Below are 20,996 nucleotides of genomic sequence, written 5' to 3'. Positions count from 1 at the left end.
ACTACGCGCGCTCTTCGCCCCGGCTCCGCTTGCGAATCCGAAACCCAAGCGATTCTTCCAGTATCCCTGGGTGGGCAGCTCGCGGCCCGAACCCACTCGCTTGCGCGGGCTAAACGGATACTGGGTGCAGTTTTCCCGGCCCCCAGGATTTGGATGCCAGGGCGCGGTGACCTACTACACTCCAGGCAAGCGCCCTGGCCCCGCCTCACAACCCCTTTCATTCAGGAAGCCCTAGCGATCACGTGAAAAAGGCAAGCCGGCCGCATGACGTCATCACAGCGCAGACCAATGGGAGCTTCTGTTTATTTAAGGGGGGGTGTCACCCAAATATTCATGGCGCCCCCACCACGCTTCCCGCCGCCTCCGCCGCGCCGCTCTCAGGCTCTAGGAGGAGCGCCGAGCTAGAACGCGAGGCGGCGCGGCTGGAGCGCCGTTGTGAGGGGCTGCTTGTTGCAGCCGCGTCTGTGCTCGCTCTCCTCGAGGTCCCTGGGCCGCTGTGCGTCTCTAGTCCGGGACCAAAGCCGCAGGCCGTAGCGGGCGGCCGGATCTGCGTCCCGCCTCAGCGCCCGGAGGACATGCGGGAGAGAGAATGAGCCAGAGGGACACGTTGGTGCATCTGTTTGCTGGGGGGTACGGCTGGGCGCAGCTGGAGTGGGTGGGTGCGGGGGTGCGTGCGGACAAGTGCTGAGGGTGCTGGGGGTGAAACTGGGGTTGTGGCTTGAAGCGCAGGCCAGGGGGTTGAGGGGGTGAGATCCGGTGGAGGGGAAGGCCCGTGCACCCGGAGTCGAGGGGGTGAGGCAGGGAGTGAGTGGGGGAGGTCCGGTCGGGGATGAGTGTAGGCGTGTGAACCCCAGGCGGGGTGTGAGGCCTTGGACCCACGGCAGCGGGGTACGGATTCGGGGGCCTGAGGAGCAGCAGGCGGAGCTGTGGTCGGCGTCTGGCCCCCCGGCCGCCGCGGCCTAGCCGGTGTCCGGCATGTGGGGCCGCTTAGAGGAGCATAGTTCCGGGTTTCGCGTAGGTTGCATGGCCCAGGATGGGAAGTGCGGCGGCCAGAGACAAGATGGGCGCCGAGGCCTCCTTCGCCTTCTCTCCTGGCGGCGCGTGCTGGGGCCTCCTCACGTCACTCATGCCCCACTTTGGACCTCCAGCTTCGGATTTCCGAGCTCTAGGCTCTGCCGGGTGATTCCCAAGGGGACTTAAGGCACGATCGTGGAAGGCTTTGGTTTTCTTTCTCCTGCAGTAGCCGAATGTTGTCGCCAACTCTCGGAAAATTCCCTTCCCAAGCGTCTCCAGGTTGCGCGATGTGGTACAAAGCGGCAATGACTGTGGGCTCAGGTTTTGTTTTTTTTTTTTTCCAACAAAACCAATCCTTCTGTACATCTACTGCTTTTTTTCTGTTTAAAGGAGAATGTGGGGATAGCGAGGGATCAAATGCTTTGACGATAGTTACTGTGTATACAAGATTTTAGGACTAAGCCTAAGATTTTACCTAAAGTGATTGCCACATCTATCTGAGCGCTGCATCTATTTTGCTGAGCCAATTTAGTCTCCCCTTTAGATACGTTCCTTCCACATTATTTGGAGAATCATAGCTGCTTTATGTTTAAGAGTTACTTCTTGCCTGTAGGATTATAAAGAGTTTTTTCAAAAATGCCTACGGTGAATTATTATGCTAAGGCTCTTTTCTGCCTTAAGCAGGCCTGTTCATTCAACGTTTATTGTACATGTATACCATTGATGGGCCAGCCACGGTTCTGGCATGAAAATATTTTTCTTTTACTCCGTGAAACCAGGTTTAGGCGGTTTGCTTTCCATATTTTTGGAACGTTTTACCAATAATCTTGACAAATTGATTTTTTAAAATCTAGTTATGTAGCTGGTCCTGTGGTAAATACTTTTATAAAGCAAATATGTCTTGTCATGCAAATAATGGCATTACCTCGTACAGGTAGATCATTTGGAAAGATCTAAAAATTAGGAGACCACAGATGTAGTTCTGGCCACTGTTTTAATTTGAGTGAGAAGTGGGCAAACTCTGCTTTTAATTGCTTCATCAAGGCCCTTCCCCAGCTCCTAAAATTCTGTTTCTCTGCATTCAAAATTCATATGTCAAGTTTCGTTAAAAATAGGGTACACTTACATTTGAAATAAATGTTAACTTGATTGCAAAAATTTATCTTTTTGGAGTAGGGTCATCAGTGACTTATTCATACATGGAAAGCCCCTTCTGGTTAACTTTTTAAGAACAGTAATGGAGGATTTTTGCAGCATTTAAATACAAGTAGATTAGAAACAAACAAAAAAGCCTAGCATGTGCAAGTTAGTGTATTAAATGAGGTACTAGTATAGTACCTTTATACAAGTGTGTAAGTGAAGTACACAAGATAGGTGCTCAACCTTGTAAATTCTCTTCCTTTGCATCTTTTCTTGATTCTACATTTATATGTGGTTGCCTAAGTCATTTCTCTAAAACCCGCCCCTTTTTTTTGAAAACAGTTTTGATTTTTAAAGTTACTAAAGTCTGCATGATTTCATTTTTTACAACAAAAGTATGTTGAAATATTTCCATTTCAGTATATACAGAGCTGCCTAATTTTTTCTTTTTGTATTTCTTAACTTATTTGAAAATATATTTACCTTTGACTTTTATAACTTCCATATATCCTTCACCTAGATTCACCCATTGTTAATGTTTTTCCACATTTGCTTTATTTCTCCCTTTCTTAGTATTCTGTAGTATGGATATATCATAATTTCCTTAACCATTGATGGACATTAAAGTTGTTTCCATTGTTTTGCAATTATAAGTAATATTTCGTTAAACATCATTGTTTACACTTCTTTGTTCCTTGTGGGGCCTTTTGGGATGCGGCGAAGATGACGACTTTGGCTTTTTCATGGAGTGAGAGAGAGACCACTGGATAGTTTAAAACCCAATGTGATAAGATCAGATTTTCATTTTTTTTAAATTATCGTTTTTTTAATCTTTTTTTTTTTTAATTAAAGAAGTTGTGGGTTATAGAACAATCATGCATAAGAGACAGGATTCCCATATACCACCCTGTTATTAACACCTTGCATTGGTGTGGAATATTTGCTACAATTCGTGAAAGCACATAGTTATAATTGTACTATTAACTATGGCCCATTGTTTAACTTAGCCTGCCTTTCTTTTTTTAGAGAAACATTAGAAGAGGGAAGAATAGTAGAGATCTAGTTCAGCCCCTTTGAAATAAGGAAAAACACTGAGATGTAAAAGGTCAAACAACTTTTCATACATGTAAAATGAGGCATAAGTTATCTCTAAAGAGTCTTCCAGCCCTATATCATATAAATTCAACTCTAGAATATTCTGGAAGCTACATTGTGCTAAGCATTGTGGAGATGTAATGTAGGTTGTTTAATATTCTTATTAATTGAAGATGTCTTAATTCTTTATATTACAAGTTGCTTATTTAGACAGTCATTTTTAGAATGTTCTTCAGAGAAAATTAGATTTTAGTTTTTGTTTATCCTGATAGAATTATATAAACTAGTAGAAGTTATAATAACTAGATAGGGGAATGGAGAGATCTCTTTCTCTAAGCTGTCGTGCCTAGGGTTCTTCACACATTCGGACCCTTGGATTGAGTTATGAAAGTTCTGAATATATTTTAAAATAACCAAGTGTAATCTTTCATAATGGCATTTAATTTAGGCAAAGATTGTCTGAATATGGAGCCTTTGGGTTGTAAACATTTTCGTAGTGATGTTTATAATGGCATACATTCAAGTATGTGTCAGGATCTCGGGAAGATTTCTAATAGCTTAATAGCTGTACTATTAAAGCAGGAACATTTAAAACAAGAGTGTCACTGGACCTTTCTTGGGTCTGGGAGACATACATCCATAACTCGTGCTTTCTCTAAGACACCCTTTGGTCCCATTATGCTTTTGCCAGAGTTGATATTCAGAGTTTGTAAGTTCATTGGTTAGGTTAATTGGTTATGGAGGCAACTCATGTAGCTTGCAAAAGGTAAATCTGATTGAATTTTAGCTATATCTCTGTAATCATTTTTGGTCTATATAAAGATATAAGCAATTTGAAATGTATTTTTATATACTTTAACAGAATTATCAATTATCTGGTTATTATACCTGCTCCATGTGTCCACCAAGAAGCAGTTCACTTTTCTCCTATTTAAAGAGATTTTCTAAAATAGGAATAAACATTCAAATTTTTTTAAGTGGATGAAATGTTTCTGTGTAGCTCCTCTGATAGAGTAATATCACAGATTATCTAAGGAAGTGTTTAAGTTATTTCGATATCCTGGAATTCTATCATTTATTCAATAAGAAGCTCCCACTTTGTACCAGATGTGTTGATTCTGCAGAAATTTTATAATAATGACACTTGTTAATTTATTTCATATGCTTCCTTGTAAGATTGGGGCAGAAGTAGAATACTTAAACATATAAGTAATGTGGTTTACCTTCACTTCATGATATCCATGTCTTATTTCCTAAATTTTCCCCACTCCTCCTTTTCCTTCTTTTTTCTTATTTTCTACAAATGCAATCTTTCAATCTCACTAATAGATTGCAAATTTAAGGAAAACTGCTTATTCTGACGTGGACTATTATAGAATAGCAATGTGGGTCAGGGACCCCTGGGAGTTCCCAGGACTCTTTCAGGAATCTGAGACATTAACACTATTTTCATAAAAATATTAAGACATTATTTGTCTTTTAAACTGTGTTGATATTTGCACTAAGGATGTAAAAGCAACGATGGGTAAAACAGCTGATGCCTTAGCGTGAATCAAAGCAGCAGCAGGAAACTGTACTGGTAGAAGTTATTCATTACCAGGCACTTGCAGTTAAAAAAACAAACAAACAATTTCTTCATTACCAGGCACTTGCAGTTAAAAAAACAAACAAACAATTTCTTCATTACCAGGCACTTGCAGTTAAAAAAAAAAACAAACAATTTCACTTAAGAATGTTTTAGGTAAGGTAGTAAAAATTTTGTTGAATCTGTACCCTTGAGTACACATCGTATTTAATAATCTGTGTGACAAAATGAGAAATATGCATAAAGTATTTCTACCTGTCAGAGTGTAGTTTTCAGTTGTTTGAGTTGCACGCTGAAGTAGCCTGTTTTTTTCATGGAGCACCATTCTTTCTTGAAAGAACACTTGGTTGACAGGCTTTTGCTATTCAGACAAAAATATTAGGCAGACATTTTCTTAAAAGAATAAAAGAAGTGACTGTTGCTTCAAGGAAAATAACTGATAGTATTTTTTGCCAATGATAAAATTTGAGTTTTCAAGCAAAAATTAAAATTTTCTAAGTCTTGGACTACTGTGAGCTTAACAGTTTTCCAATACCTGAAGACATTTCTGATGAGATGGGTAGTGATAGTAAGGAAGTGTGATTTATATATATACATAATAAAACGTGTCAACATAAGGAAGATCGACCCACAAAACCCAATGCATCTTAAATGATCAGTGCATCTTGATTCAGTATCAGATAGACCAGTGGATTTTAATGTGACAGTACAAAAAGTTCATTGATACAGTTCCACTGCCACAGTGCAACTAACCTTTTATAATCTACCACTTGTTGACTTTTAATGTAGTATTAAAGAATAGTCACAGTTATCCAAAAAGGGATTGGGGGGGGAATAATAAATGTCACAGTAAATAACTAAAAGGATAATTCTGGCTGCCATGTTTAGAATAGACTGTACATGGGGCAAGGGCTGAAGAAGGGAGAACATTTGACTTTTGCAGTAATCGAGATGAAAGATAATGGTGGTTCAGACCAGGTTGGAGGTAGTGGACATTGTGAGAAAGGTTAAATTCTGGGTGTATTTTGAAGGTATAACAGGATTTGTGATTAAGTGAATGTGGAGTGTGAGAAAAAGAAAAGTCAAGAATAATTCCCAGGTTTTTGGTTTGGGCATCTGGAACAAGGATGGAATTATAGCTGAGATGGTCAAAGTTGCAGATGGAACAAGGTAGAGCAGAAGACATCAGAAGTTCCATTTTAAATATGTTAAGTTTGAGAAGTAGAAATGTCAAGAAGGCAGTTGTTTAGGTGGTTGGACATTATTTGCCTGGAGACCAGAAAAGAAGTCTGGATGAGAGATACATTTAGTAGTCATGGGCACATAGATGGTGCCAAGAGCCTAGATGAGATCACTAAGGGAGTGAATATAGAGAAGAAGAAAGAGAACCAAGAACTGACTTCTGGGAGACTCTTAACAGGAGGTTGGGAGAAGAGGAAGAACCAGCAAAAAGAGCTAAAGGAGTAACCAAGAGATTGTGATGTCCTGGAAGCCAAATAAAGCATCAAGGAAGGAGTGAGTAATCAGCTGTCAAATGTTACTTTCGATTAAACAATTAGATGAGGTCTGACAGCTGTTAATCATTGAATTTAACAATTGAAAGTGACCTTGATTAGCAGTTTCCATGGGGTGGGGTAGGGTGGGGACCGGGAGAGGGGTGAAGGAACCCTGATTGGAGTGGGAGAGAAATTGGAGACCACAAATATAAACAGTTTTGAGGTTTGCTACAAAGGGGAACAAAGAACAAAGCAGTGGTTCATGGGGAAAATTACCTTTACTAAATGAACCATATGCCCAAAGCATATTTTACTTCTATAATGAATTTTACTCCTCCATCTATCTTGTTAGTTTTCCTTTTCTAATAAAATTAAAATGAAGATTATACAGCTGCATCTTGGGCTGTACAACATATTGATCTGTATTATTCCCTTTGTGCTATTTATCAATCTGGAGAATTAAACCATGATTACCTAAGTAATTTGTTAACATTTTCTGGTTTTGTTCAGTATTAGTGTTCTTTTGAATTTGCTTTAGCATTCAAAATAAGAATAGCCTGTTAATTTTTTCTTTATCAGAAATGCTGTTCATACCTTAAATTTAAAAAAACAAAAACGATTATTTTTAGCCACTCTTAATACCTCTCTGACTTTTCATAAATGAATGTCAAGTATATCTAATAGTACCATTGTATAAGAATTTTTGTATAGTTTCTTGCCCAAAAACTAAATCTTCAGAGAAAATATTTATTCAAATATACTAGCAGAGGAACAATTTTTGGTAAGACTTCCTAAATGATTTTATAGAATTTCAGGAACCAGGCTAACATGTTTTGAGATTGAAACAATCATGGGGTTTGGCTAACATTTTAATGAAATCTCTTTAGTGTTATTTCTTAATTTGACTAATGCCCTAGTCAGTAAATTACAGTGGGGTATTACCTTCAGGCAGAAAAATGACAAAATATTTCAACCTACTAATTTTGCTTTACGTAGCTAAATACTGCAGTTATTTGACAAAATAGGTTTACATGAAGTTAACAAAAATATATTTCTAAGGTGCTTATTTTATATATGTGACTGTGCATATGTGTACACATACATACCCAATATTGTGAACTCAATCAGAAAAGATTTTGTTCATTTATAAATTACTTTGCCTATTAAAAACAAGTTTCCTGGGTCATACATGTCCAGAAGGTTAAAATGAAGGGCATATGTCTAACAGTCAGCAGTACTCTGTCTTGGAATCTTGGTGCTGGTTCTTCTCCATGACCACCTCTTTCCCTAGCAGAATTCTGGGATGCCTTGCATTTACTTGTATATGGCTACGAGGGGAACTGAATCTAGTAGCTTAGCTGCTTAGAGTTACCAAGCTGTTGGGGATTTATGTCTGAACACCTGACCTAGGGATTTGTGACTCTTAGCATCATGGCTGAAATGGATCTGGTTGCTACTCATATTTACTTTAGTGAACAGTTTCTTTCTCCAGCTTCCCCATACCCCCATGCCCAACTTCTGATTCCTATTGTGCTACAACTTAAGTGGGTGTATTAGTTAGGGTTCTCTGGGGAAACAGAATCAATGAGAGATACCGATAAATAGAAGATTTATAAAAGTGTCTCATGCAACTGTGGTATGCACAAGTCCAAATTCCATAGAGCAAGCAGCAAACTACAATGATGTTCGATGAACTCCTCAGGAAATGAATTGGCAACTTTGATGAAGTGTTCAATGAACTCCTCAGGAAATGACCTGGCAACTTTGATGAACTCCTCAGGAAACACTTTGCTTGTCAGCCAAAGAAGTGAAGGTCCTCTGTCTTGCTTTAAAGTCAACTGATTGATTGGATTAAATCCAGCTGACAGCAAGTGAAGGTCCTCTATCTGGACTTCAGCTGATGGATTAAATCCAGCCAACTGCATTCTCTCATTGTGAAGGCACACCCTTCGTTGACGTCATCAGTCACAGCCTGTTGGCTTATTAACCAGCCACAAATGTCCTCGCAGCAATGGTTAGGCCAGTGCTTGCTTGACTAGACAGCTGGGTACCATCACCTGGCCAAGTTAACACATGAACCTAACGATCACAATGGGAGAGCACTTTGAAGCCCGGCAGCAGAGGCCCTGCTCTTATAAGACCTGTTTGTGCAAACTTTTCTGTGCTTTGTTTTTTTTAACCATTCTCTTGGTTACACTGCCTTGCTTCAAAATAAAATTCCCATTCTCAGTAGCCACTGATTTACTAAAAGGGTCCATAAGGCCCTAAGTAGCTGGAACCCCTGGTATACCAGAATTTGTAGTCTTACTACGTACAAGAAAGAACAAGTAGAAGCAACTTAAAAGTTCTTAGACAATTATACTTACAAATGTTTGGTATTACTAGTATCTGCAGTAGTACAACACACTAAAAATGTGTGTATTTCAGTCTCAGGTGACAATTTAATTATTGTACAATTTGGCAAATATCATGAAAATGGAATAGTTTTAAATGTCGTTTAAAGTTATTAGTGATAACCATGTTAAACAATTCTTAAATATTCTATAAGACCAATGCATATGATTACCTAACTTGCCAGACACCCTTGTCTTTGTCATGTCTTTAAAATTTGAGACATTTACCTTAGGAAATTTCAAATGAGCATTGATACAGATAATTTCACTAAGAACATAATAGTTGAGCTGCCTTAATGTGTACATACCAAGGGTATGGTGACATTTAACAGTTATATTAGATTCAGAATCTAGAAACTATTCTTTCTGGGTTTTTGATGTTAGAGAAAAATGAACTTGCATGTTCTTCCACTATAAAATGTGGCTGTTTTCTCCTCAGAATTCTTTGCCAACCAATAATGCCTAGAGGGCAAATGAGTGAGTGACTTTTTTATAGAAATAATTTTGAATCACAACTTCTAAAAAAATTTTATTGTGGTAACATATACGTAACAAAATTTTCATTTTGACTCCTTCCAAGTATGCAGTTCAGTGGTGTTAATTACGTTTACTGCCATCATCACCATCCATTACCAAAGCTTTTCCATCACCCTGAAAAGAAACTGTTGTACCAATTAAGCGTTAACTCCCCACGTAGCATCCAACTTAGGACTTTATTAGCAAATGACATTGGCTACACTTTATATCTGATCTTAACTCATTGTCCACATCATTGGATCAAAGAATAACAAGACCAGTTAGAAGGCAGTAAATATCTTGCTAATTTTTTAAACATTATTTTGACTATGCAAATTGATGTTTATGAAGAGTGCTTATTATAAGTTTTTTTTTTTTTTTTTTTTTAGATTTAAATTAGAATTCATTGCTAAGAAACTTTGTGGAGGAGTGGAATAAGATATAATATTAAATGTTTTGATATTCATATAGAGGTTTTAAAAATATTTTCCAGTCTTTTCCATTAGTTATTTTATATTTTGTTTATGGAATAATTGTGCTGTCTAGCTCTTACAGATTTATAAATGAGACAAAAAATATTTAATGTTAGTTGTGTTTGCATCCATTTAATTATAAAGCAGAGAATGTGTTGTCAACCTGCAGACTAAGTAGTACCTTGTTTTAATCTTCTGCACTAAATTGACCAGCCCATAAATATACCTCTATCCCCAAGTTACATAAGATATATAATAATAACAATATAGAAGAACAATTTTCCCCTACCCTGCCTAGTCAAATTACATCTAATTAATATAGAACAGTGTGTTTCAAATTGCATAGCAACCCCATTAATGGATCATGAAATCAGTTTGTTGAGTTTGTGACCTATGTTTTAAAAATAGTAGAATAGAAAATATTAAGATAATGGTTGCTCTGAAATGTTCGTGTGTGCATGAAGGCATACTAAGTATGATGTAAAATATATTTCTATATGGGTTGAAGTAAAAAATTTGACAGCCACTGATAAAGAGAGAAACGGGCTGTATACGAAATTAGGAGATATGGTTTGTTCTTTAAGAATAATTTCCTCTTGGAGGGCTTCTGTTTCCTTATCTACAAAATAAGGAAGTTGTATCAGATACTCTCTCTCCCACTTCTTAAATACTGGGATACCAGATGCTACAATGTTCATTCCTCATTCAACACATCTGAGTGCTTGCATGTTTTAAGTGCTGTACAGAAGAATAATGCAACGAAGGTGTATAGAGATAGTTGGTGGATATAATTTTATATATGGTGATCAGGAAGGGCATCACTGAGAATTGACAGTTGAGCAAGAATATGAAAGAGGTGAAGAAGTAACCCATTCCCAATATTTGTGGCAAGAATATTACAAGTAGAGGCAGGAGCATGCTTGGTGTATTAGAATTTGATAATTAAAGTGGCTGGAGAACAATGAGTCAGAAAGTGAATAGTAGGAGGTGAAATCAGAGGGATCAGAGGAGAGCAGATTGTGTAGGTCTTCTAGGCTATGGTAAGGACTTGGGCTTTTATTCTGCATAACATAGGAAGTCATTGGAGAGTTTTGGGCAGAGGAGTGACTTGATGTGATTTATGTTTTAATGGAATCACTGACTATTAAAAATACATTGGAGGGGACAGGACTAGGGTAGGGCAGGGATACTAATGAGGAGGTTATTGCAAGACAACCTAGGCAAGATATTATAATAGTGGCTGGGACCAAGCACTTCTCAACTTGGTGATTAAGTGGTCAAGACTCTTAACCTTCATTTTTTCATACAATTTCATGGGGTTCATCGGCTCCTGCAAATGTCAACAATACATCTCCAGAGTTAAGAAACCCTGCTTTTTATTAGAGAACTTATTGCTATGATGTTGATGAAAATTATTTTAAAATTTAAAATATGTATGATATGGTAAAAAAAAAAAAAAGTGCTAAAAGACAACAAAATCAGAATTCCTAAGTTCCCTTACTCCTACCGGGAACTTCTTACTAGTCTTAGCTATTTCTTTTGGAATCTCCCTTCACATTTCTAAATTAGTATGCTCTTGTCTCGATTTTCAAATTCATATATTATACATATATATTATACACCACTATCATAGATGAAGATTTAGTTAATTTGTACCACTCTCCAATTCCCCTTCTTTCCATCCTTTCAGTATAGTTATATCACAATTTTTTGTTAATCAGTAATCAGTGCTTGTTACAATATAAATACTGTTTATTGCCCAGCTAAGTTGCAAATTATGTTGACTTTTTTCTCTTCAATAACTTATTTTTTCTCCTGAGGTTAAGGAGTACTTACACTTGAATATTTATTTTCAAATGGTCAAATATATTAGTCTAACCTGGGCATCCTAATTTTGCTGTACAGCCTAGCCTGTCAGTCAGTCCTTCTGTTTTTAGTCCTCTTGTCTTGCCTCTGAGAGATTCTGCAGGGCAAAACTGTTTACTTTTCTTTGATACTTCCCTTTGTAAGCGTTTCTTCCTCTTTGCTAAGTTTGGTTACCCTTTTCCTTTGCTTTATTGGTTGAAATCTTGTCTTCAGGCTTCTTTTCTTGTTCTCTCTGACCTTGTGGCATTTTCCTTTAGACAGTGAGTTTTTTGACAGGGAGAGGAGATAAATTTAATGTAGTTGATCCGAACTTTTCGTAAGTAGAGATTTTAAATAATTATTAACAGCAATAGTTTTATCTATGTTAATCCTAATCAATAATCATAATAATTACTTTAAAATGACTTAAGATAAAAGTAACATGAGTAATTAGGAAATGACTGGCTAGGAATCATGGCCTCATGTGCTAACTCTGCTTTTTGTTTGTTTTGTTTTACTTTTTTATTTTAATTATAGAAGTGGTTCATGTCCATTGTGAAAACCAAAAATATATTTTTTAGATTTTACATGATACAAAACCAAAACTAATGTATATGTGTATTACAAATTTTGAACTTGTTTGGATTTTATGTTCAATAAATTTGCAAAGTGAATACATTAAACAGCAAAAAAAAAAAAAATCTAGGCAAATTCAAATTCAAAACAAATATGATTTGCTGTAAATAAACCATGCTTGTGGTGTGACTATGGTGCAGAATACTGCACAGGATCTTTGGATTTCTGCTTTGCAGACACTATAGCCTATAACTGTGATGACTCACTTTTCTTACTACTTGACCCTAACAATTAACATAGTCACTCCTGTCATTTCTATGTAAGATTTTCCTTGTGGCCTAATATCTAACCAGGTTTTAAGACTATTTAATGGTTGTTTAGGAGTAATATCTGTTCCTTGTTTATTGAGTATAGAGGGCTCTCTTAGATCTTAATTTTATTGCAAATTTTCTGTAACCCTATTACTTTATCTAATTGATGTGTTGAGTTGTAATAATATAATTATGGTTTTGACATTTTCTTTTATTTTGGGTTAAAGTTTCTCATTCCTGTTCAAAGCAATCAATCAAAAAATTTTAAATATGAAGTTTATTATGATTAAATGTTTCACCGAATATAATTGTATTCAGCTCTAGGTGTTAGTTCATATTCTAGCAATTCCTACTAATTTCCACGTATTTGTTTTTGGTAGTCACATTTACTGAAGCATAATTTACATATAATAAAATTTACCCTATGTTAAGTGTACAAAATTCAGTGAGTTTTGGCAAATATATAAGGTCATATAATCACCACTATAATCAAGATACTTTCTGTCATCCCAAGAAGCCCTCTGCAGTCAGTTCCCTCTGTCCCTGAACACTGATCTCATTTCTCAACTCTGTCCCTCTAGTTTTGCCTTTTCCAGAATGTCATAAAAATGAAAGCATACAATAAATAGCCTTTCGTGTCTGGGTTTTTTTTTCAATTGAGCTTCATCCATGTTGTTGCTTTCTACCACAGAATAGTATTCCATTGTATAGCTGTACCATAATTTGCTTATCCTTTACCAGTTGATGGACATTTGGATTTCCAGTTTTTTGGCTATTAAGAATAAAGCTGCTGTAAAAACTCATCCAGTTCTTTGTGTGGTTGTACTTTAATTTTATAGGAATCAGTCAAGAATGACAGAAACATTTTGCATTCCCAGCGGCAGTGATTAGATTTCCAGTTGCTCCTCATCCTCACCAGCACTTATTGTCAGTATTTTTAAATTTTAGCCATTAAAAGATGTTCACTGAAAACTCATTATAGTTTTAATTTGTATTTCAGTGATGACAAATAATTTTAAAAATCTTTACATGTGTTTATTTGCCCGTGATGAAGTGTCCAGATCTTTTTTATTGAGATTTTTTAAATTGTTTGCTTGCTTATTGGGTTTTAAGACTTTTCTGGATACAAATCCTTTATCAGATATGTGTTCTGTAAATTTTTTTTGTCAGTCTGTGGCTTGTCTTTTCATTTTCTTAACAGTTTCTTTCAAAGAGTGGAGATTTTTAATTTTGATGAAAAGTCCAAATTTATCAAATTTTTTTTTATGGTTTATACTTTTTTTTTGGTCAGCTAAGAAATCTGCACCTAACCCAAGATTCGAAAGATTTTTTTTTCCAAATGTTTTCTTCCGGAAGTTTTATAGTTCTGTGTTTTACATGTAGGTCTATGATCCCTTTTGAGTTAATTTTTAAGTATGTGAGTGAAGGGTTGAGTTTTATTATGTTAGATATAGATGTCCTCTATTTTAATAGTTTTATTTTAAATTTTTTCACTCTCATGTTAGTTGCATTAAAGGTTGTTTCTATTTCATTTTCTTGGTGGCTTGTGGTACTTCACATGAAATATTCTTGATCTTATTTAAGGATTTTTTACCTTAAATTTTATTTGGTGTGATGTTAATGTTTTAATGCAATACCGTTATTTTTTTTAATTCTGGAAGTAGGATTGTTTATAGTCTTACTTCTTTCTGTTGTGGACTGCTTTTCTTTTTCTTTTATTGCACACTTTGGAGGTCCAAGCTAATGTTACTTGTTAAGAGCTGTTGTCTTTTAAATACACCTAAATCAGTCTTTGTATTTAAATTGGATTCATCTAGCTAATCCTGCCTACCTTGCACAAATTTCCACATATGGACCTAATAGATACTGATTGTAAGACTTAAGTGCAGTACTTTTTGTAAGTGAAACACTTCTGAGTATTTAGGTATTTGAAATAGGAGAAATATGGACACGTAGCCATTATTGGTTTATTTCTTATTGCTCAGAAGACCATTTCTTGAGTTTTGAAATATAAGCTACGAGCTTGAAAGATATTTTATACCTTAAATAACGGTCTATGTCTCAGTAGCCCACAAGTAAAACCTGAACAAGGAGCACTAAATAAACCCATGCAACAGTATTTAAATGTATTCTGTGGCTTAAAGGTAAATTTTAGTAACAGCGCCAACCATTGAAGGCTTCTTATTTTGGCTAACTTTTTGCCAGGTAGATGTTAAGCTCAGTTATTTCTTAGCTACTGAAGCTGTTTGTTTGCAGTCAAACAAACAAAACTTTTTTTAAAAAATGTTTTCCATTCTTCCAAAGTCATTTAAAACTTGAAATTTTAGTACTTTGGGAAAGCCTCGTTGCCCACTGTATTTACACCTGTGGGCATTGTTACTTAATTGTTATTGTTACTGTTACTTAAGTAGATAGGTTTTATTCTTTTGATTTTTTTTTTTTTTTTCAGATGTGGTGGTACAGTGGGAGCTATTCTGACATGTCCACTGGAAGTTGTCAAAACACGGCTGCAGTCATCTTCTGTGACACTTTATATCTCTGAAGTTCAGCTGAACACCATGGCTGGGGCCAGTGTCAACCGAGTGGTCTCTCCTGGACCTCTACATTGCCTAAAGTGAGAGCACAGTATGCATGAATTTTCTTTAGTCGGTTCACCTTAGTGATTCCCACATATTTGTTTACGTTCTGCCATATTTGAAAGTATTTTTTAAAAACTTAATGACAGACACTACTCTGAATTATGTTCATTAAAAATGATCATTCTCAATGGAAACAATTAGATGACTAGTGTAAAATAGAATATTATTCCCAAATTATGTATAGCTGGAAAATTTTCTATGTTTATACAATGGGTTTTTTCCTTAAAACTTTTATAGGAACTGTGGTGGTGTCAATGTTAACTCTGTGTGTGTGTTTGTAATTTTAAAAGTACTCACAAGAAAGTGCATCCAATTAATGATAGTCTGTGATTTTTATATAACCTAAACATAATTGAATTTAAAGCAGAGTTCTAATTTTAAGATGTTATTCATTGTTTCTTTTGCCATTTCTTGATGGTTTGAAAAAGATCTGTCTTTACATTTCAACCGTATTTCATTGTGTTACAAATTGGATTTGAAATTTCAAAAATTTATCAGATTTTACATGTTTAAACTTACTTATGAAACTGAATGCTTTGTGTGTCTACCTTATCAGCTCACTTGGGACTTAATCTATTTGAACTTAGTTCAGTAGTGTTTATTTTGTAATAGTAAATAAACTCATCCTGTGTGCTTACCTTCACTACCAAAAGATTTCACCAGTCTTTTCCCTTTTTTCAACTTAGTTTCCTAAGTACCTGAATAGGTAGAATAAAAATTGTTAACAATTTTGGAATAAAGCGCCATAGTTATTGTAAATAAATACTTGGATAAATAATAGGGAGAGTATTTTAATATTTTTTTTTACATTTATTATCACTGATTACTTCTGCTTAAAATTCTTCTTTGACTTCTCTGATATATTGTATTTTGTATTCTATTTTTCAGTGTTTTTGCCTTCTCTGGCTTTCCTCCCAGGAATTTTAGGAAACCCTCTGGGCTGTGTTTTAGTTTCTCAGTTTTTTAGGCTTTCACATATAATGGTTAACTTAGGATGTTTCAGCTGTCATCAGTATACAGGGAACTTCAAAATCTATTTTCTTTTGCCTTGATACCTCTTCACCCTCATTCTCATTGTTTACCTACTCAAGAGTTCTGTCCTAATCAGTCTTTTTAATGGCTTTTTAAAATTAATATTTGATTGAGATATAATTCATACACTATAAATTTCACACATTTGAAGTGTGCAGTTCAGTCATTTTTAGTATATTTACAGAGTTGTGCAATCATCTGTACCACAGTCTGAGTTTAGAATATTGTCATCATCTCTACACACACAAAAAAGTGCCCATTAGCAATTACTACCCATTCTCTGCCTCTGCCTCCTCCCCCCAATACAAAGATTTGTTTATTTTGGACTCTTCATATAAATGGAGTCATACAATATGTGATCTTTTGTGCCTGGCTTCTTTCACTTAACATAATGTTTCAAGGTTCATCCATGCTGTAGCATGTATCCTTTTATTGCCAAATATTCTATTGTATGGATATATACCTCATTTCATTTATCCCACTCGTTGGTTGATGGACTTTTGGATTTTTCAGCTCTTTGGCAATTATGAATAATGCCACTGTCTGGACATATGTTTTCATTGCTTTTAGATATACACCTAGGAGTGGAATTGCTGGGTCATGTGGTAACTTTATGTTTAACATTTTGAGGAACAGTTAAAGTGTTTTCCAGTATGGCTGCATCATTTGACATTTCAGCCAGCAATGATGAAAGTTTGAATTTCTGCATCTTCCCTAACACTTGTTATTACATCTTTGCAATTATAGATTGTTAACCAGGTGGTTCATGGATTAGCTTCAGTAAGTCTATAAATGAAAGTACATTTACCTTTCTTAATCTTTCAAAGGGATCTTTGATACAGAAAAGGCTAAGAAACACTGAATCTTTGAGTCTTTTTTTTTTTAATGAAAGAAGCTAAGTTTATTATTTAAAAGCCTACCCACAAAGAAAATGCCAGGCTCAGATGGTTTCACTAGTGAAGGCTACCAAATACTTACAATATAAATAAAAAAAAAAAAGGCTCAACATCATCAGTCATTCAGAAATGAAAAGGCCAGAGTCTCGACAGTCAAAAGTACAAGTCAACAGGGAGTTCGACTTGTAGACTATTTCTTAGTTTTTATAACATTTCTTGAACCAAGGCCAAAAGCCTAGGGGCTTATTAGTGCTTTTGCTCCACAAGTTGTTATTCCTACTCTGCTTTTGTCTAATCTAGTTTTATCAAAAGTAGTTCTGTATCAACTGTGTCCATCATCTGGAAGCATAACATTGTCTTATTGAATCAGAATATTTTGTAGTGGGATCAGGGAAATCTGCATTTTAAACAAAAACTCCAATAGAAATGATTATAATGATAAAATTAAGATGTATCAAGTGCTTATTGTGTGCCAGGTACTATTCTAAGCTCTTTATTAATTTATTTAATCCCCACAGTAACCCAGTGAAGGGGTACTGTCTTTCTTCACTTTTTTACTGCTGATGAAACAAAGGATGCTTCATTGTGTACTGCTAGTCAGTTAACAAAATTTGGCTTTATACGCAGGAAGTCGGGCCCTACAGCTCAGGCTCTTTACCGTTATGCTCAGCTGCCTTTTAAGAGATTATTGTTGAGCATACAGATGTTTGAGAACCACTGGTCTAGTCTTGTCACTCTTACTCAAAGTACTACTCTTCATCAATCCCTGGTTCGTCTCACTTCCAAAATTTAGTTTAAAAACATTCTTCAGAGAGCCTTCCTAACTGAGACACACCTCTGTTCTCTTATCTGCTGGACATATGTGTATCTAGCTTATACAGTATTTGTTGATATGGTCTGTTAAATTATTTGTTTCAGTATAATTCTTTTTCCACAACTAGACAGCAAGTTTCTCAATGGCAGGGGCTTCCCCTGTTTTCTATTTCTCTGTTCTGCCTAATCATAAAGAACTCTTTATAAGTACTAAATATAATAAATGATAACTCAGTGGAGGGAGAAATAGTAACAGGCCAACCATTTTAATACTCTAAAGGATGTTGGGCTGACTGATTTTGCCAGAGCATTTTACTGGAATGGTTGGATAGGATAATAATTCCAGTACTAAGAATGATGTTATCCAATATCAAGGAAAGGACCTCAAATACTAGCAAGGAACTACATTTCTAACTGAGAATTGACTTTGCTGGTGAAGATAGTAAAATTAGATTGACAATGAGAGTAGCATGATCATTATGAAAATATATGTAGAAATTTATGTTTTTAATATGAAAGAATCTGAATGATGTTTTTTAACAATAATCTATTATCAATCTTTAATAGTTTGTGCTGTGTACTTTCAGAAGTAAGGAAAGCTGACAAGAGTAGTACAACATATTATAATATAAACATAGTTATGATACAAGTATATGGGATTTAGACCTTATGCTTGTTATGTAAGTACCAGATTTTGAAAGACACCACTTTCTAAAAAAATTTTTTCTCTTTCAGGGTGATCTTAGAAAAAGAAGGGCCTCGTTCCTTGTTTAGAGGATTAGGGCCCAATTTAGTGGGGGTGGCTCCTTCCAGGTAAGATAAAAACTTTTAAAACAAGCACAGTGATGGTACTCTTTTTCTTATTTCAAGGTATCTGAGATTTTATAATTTATGAATATAGTTAAATTTATAAATACAGTGTTAAGTGTTTATGGGAAGTTAAAATATTTTATTTTCTTTTTAGAGATTTTATATGCTTAACAGAACAAATTCACAACCATAATAAAGTAAGGCTTGGTGGCAAGAAATAGTACTGGCTATTTTGAAAACTAAAAATGTTTCAGTACTGTTAGGAATTAGCAATAGTAATATAAATACAAAGAGTATGTTCTATAATATAAGGGGAAAGGTATAATATTTGAATTAAATATGAAATTAATAGTGTTATAGTTGGGGGAGCAAAAGAAGCATGGTGTATTTACAGCTAGAGGTTTAAGAAATGCTATATTTCATAGACGAACGTTTTAAGCAGTCCTATGTTTAAAAGTCCATGAATAGAACTGAGATCTTTGTGTGTGTATTGTATTTAAAGCTGAAAATAGTGAAGATAACATTTATCTCTTTATATTGCATAGAATAAAAGGTAGAAAACTAGTAATATTTGCAAGCTAAGTCTGGAAATTCCCTTATAGCTAGGGCTTTTGTACTCAAATCTCCTGGAGAGGGAATTCTTGTACTCTTTCCATGCCCCCCACCCCAAGTTAGGCTTAGAGAGAGAAAGTCCACATTTGAACAGCAACAGAGGTTCTCTGGAGGTGATTCCTAGGCATAAGTATAGGTGGACTTAGCCTCCCCTTTACAACCATAAGTTTCACCAGAGCAAGCTTCAAGATTAAGGGCTTGACTTGTAAAGTAGGGGATTCTTATATTCTTTTCTGACCTTAGAAGTTAGAAGAATTTTTGTGGGGAAAAAAAAAATTGAAAATCTGCCAGTTTGGTATATATTCTTCCAGTAATTTTTCTGGGTTGTTATCTGCATAAAAAGATATTTATACTTGTACTTATTATCATTTACATAAATTGAATCATACTAAATATTTCACCTAATTTATCTTGAAGCACTTACTATGACAATTTGTAGTGCTTTTAAAAATTGTATAGTATGAATATTCTGGCATTAATAAGCATTCCTTATTCATTTACGTTTGATAATTTTCATATTTTTGTTGTTAAAAACAATGGTTTCGTGAATTCTTAAAAAAGTGTATTTCTTAGGATGGTTACCCAAAAGTAAAATTTCTGGATAAAAAGGCATAAACACATTTAAAATTAATGAGTATTGCTCAATTGCCTTCCAAAAAGGCATAATATATTTTTATTCCCGAATAGTGAATTAATTGCTCTTTATCCACATCCTTAGCAATGTTGGCTATTATCCATCCTTTTAATATTTTGTCAAATCAACTAAAAATGAGTTTTTGCCATTTTAATATACATTTGTTTATCTTGTTGCAGCCGCAGCCCTTTCTTATAATTATTGGCCATTTTTTTGTGTATCTCTTCTGTGCATTGCCTGTATATATTCGTTGCATTTTCTTATTAGGGTGTCTGTTTTCTTAATGATTTCTAGGAATGCATTGTTTATTCCTCTTCACAATTTGACATCATTGATTGTATCCTCTCTTTTTCTTTCTCAATAAAATAGAATGATTTATTTTAAATTACATCAGCTTCCCTTTTTTCTTAAGCACATTTAAAAAGGAGCAACAGTAAAGTTTACTCTATGCACTTTTTTGCTTACTCTACCTTATTGGACAGATAATCAAGATTGATGAGGGGAAATACAGGCTATTTCATATAGCAAGAAAGTAATATGTTGGGAAAGCTCAACAATGAGGCGACAGTAGGGATGCATAAAGTCATAGTCAATAAATTAACAGGGGAAATACTTAGAAACTTAATGGAATGTTTATAAACATGACTTGACCTGCTGAGGCTGATTTCTGTTGTCCGAATTGTTCTATTTAAGGATACTGTCTGCTGTTATGAATACAGTGTAAATTAGAATATACCATGATATCAAATTTGTATCTTTCCTTCTACCTTCTCCTTCCTGTCTAATATTCAGAGAAAGGCTAGGTTTTTAAAGTTAAGAACGCTGAAGTTTTTTCCAGCCAATAATTATTTTTACTTTGATTAATTTGGTCAGCTCTATGCTCTCCCCCTCCTCCCCCCATATATTTTTTAAGTGTTTTTCTACATTTACTTAACTCCATTAAATATATTTAGTCTTGGCTTTGCACACTGAACACATTCATGCATTTTCCAATCATCAAAATCTTATACCAAATTACTTGTTTTAGTCAGTCAACTAGTAAGTAACCATCACAGCAGTTTTGGAGGGGGAGCTGTTAGTTTGAGGATGCTAGGAAATTTACATTCGAGTGTTCTT

General features: G+C 35.4%; 1 protein-coding gene across 1 annotated transcript in view; it reads left to right on the top strand.

Moving 5' to 3' along the window:
• Nucleotides 1-331: 331 nt before the first annotated feature.
• The window catches only part of SLC25A36 (solute carrier family 25 member 36), a 37,278-nt gene continuing 16,613 nt past the window's right edge, over nt 332-20,996 (top strand). The window contains exons 1-3 of the mRNA XM_037843878.1: nt 332-630; nt 14,894-15,058; nt 18,560-18,637. Of these exons, the coding sequence (XP_037699806.1) occupies nt 590-630; nt 14,894-15,058; nt 18,560-18,637 (284 nt within the window). The 5' untranslated portion in view covers nt 332-589. The remainder of the gene's footprint in view (nt 631-14,893; nt 15,059-18,559; nt 18,638-20,996) is intronic.

Source organism: Choloepus didactylus, chromosome 1 (assembly GCF_015220235.1).
Source record: "Choloepus didactylus isolate mChoDid1 chromosome 1, mChoDid1.pri, whole genome shotgun sequence".
Lineage (NCBI taxonomy): Eukaryota > Metazoa > Chordata > Mammalia > Pilosa > Megalonychidae > Choloepus > Choloepus didactylus.
Note: the sequence above shows the minus strand (reverse complement) of the source record. Positions and strands in the feature narration are given on the sequence as shown.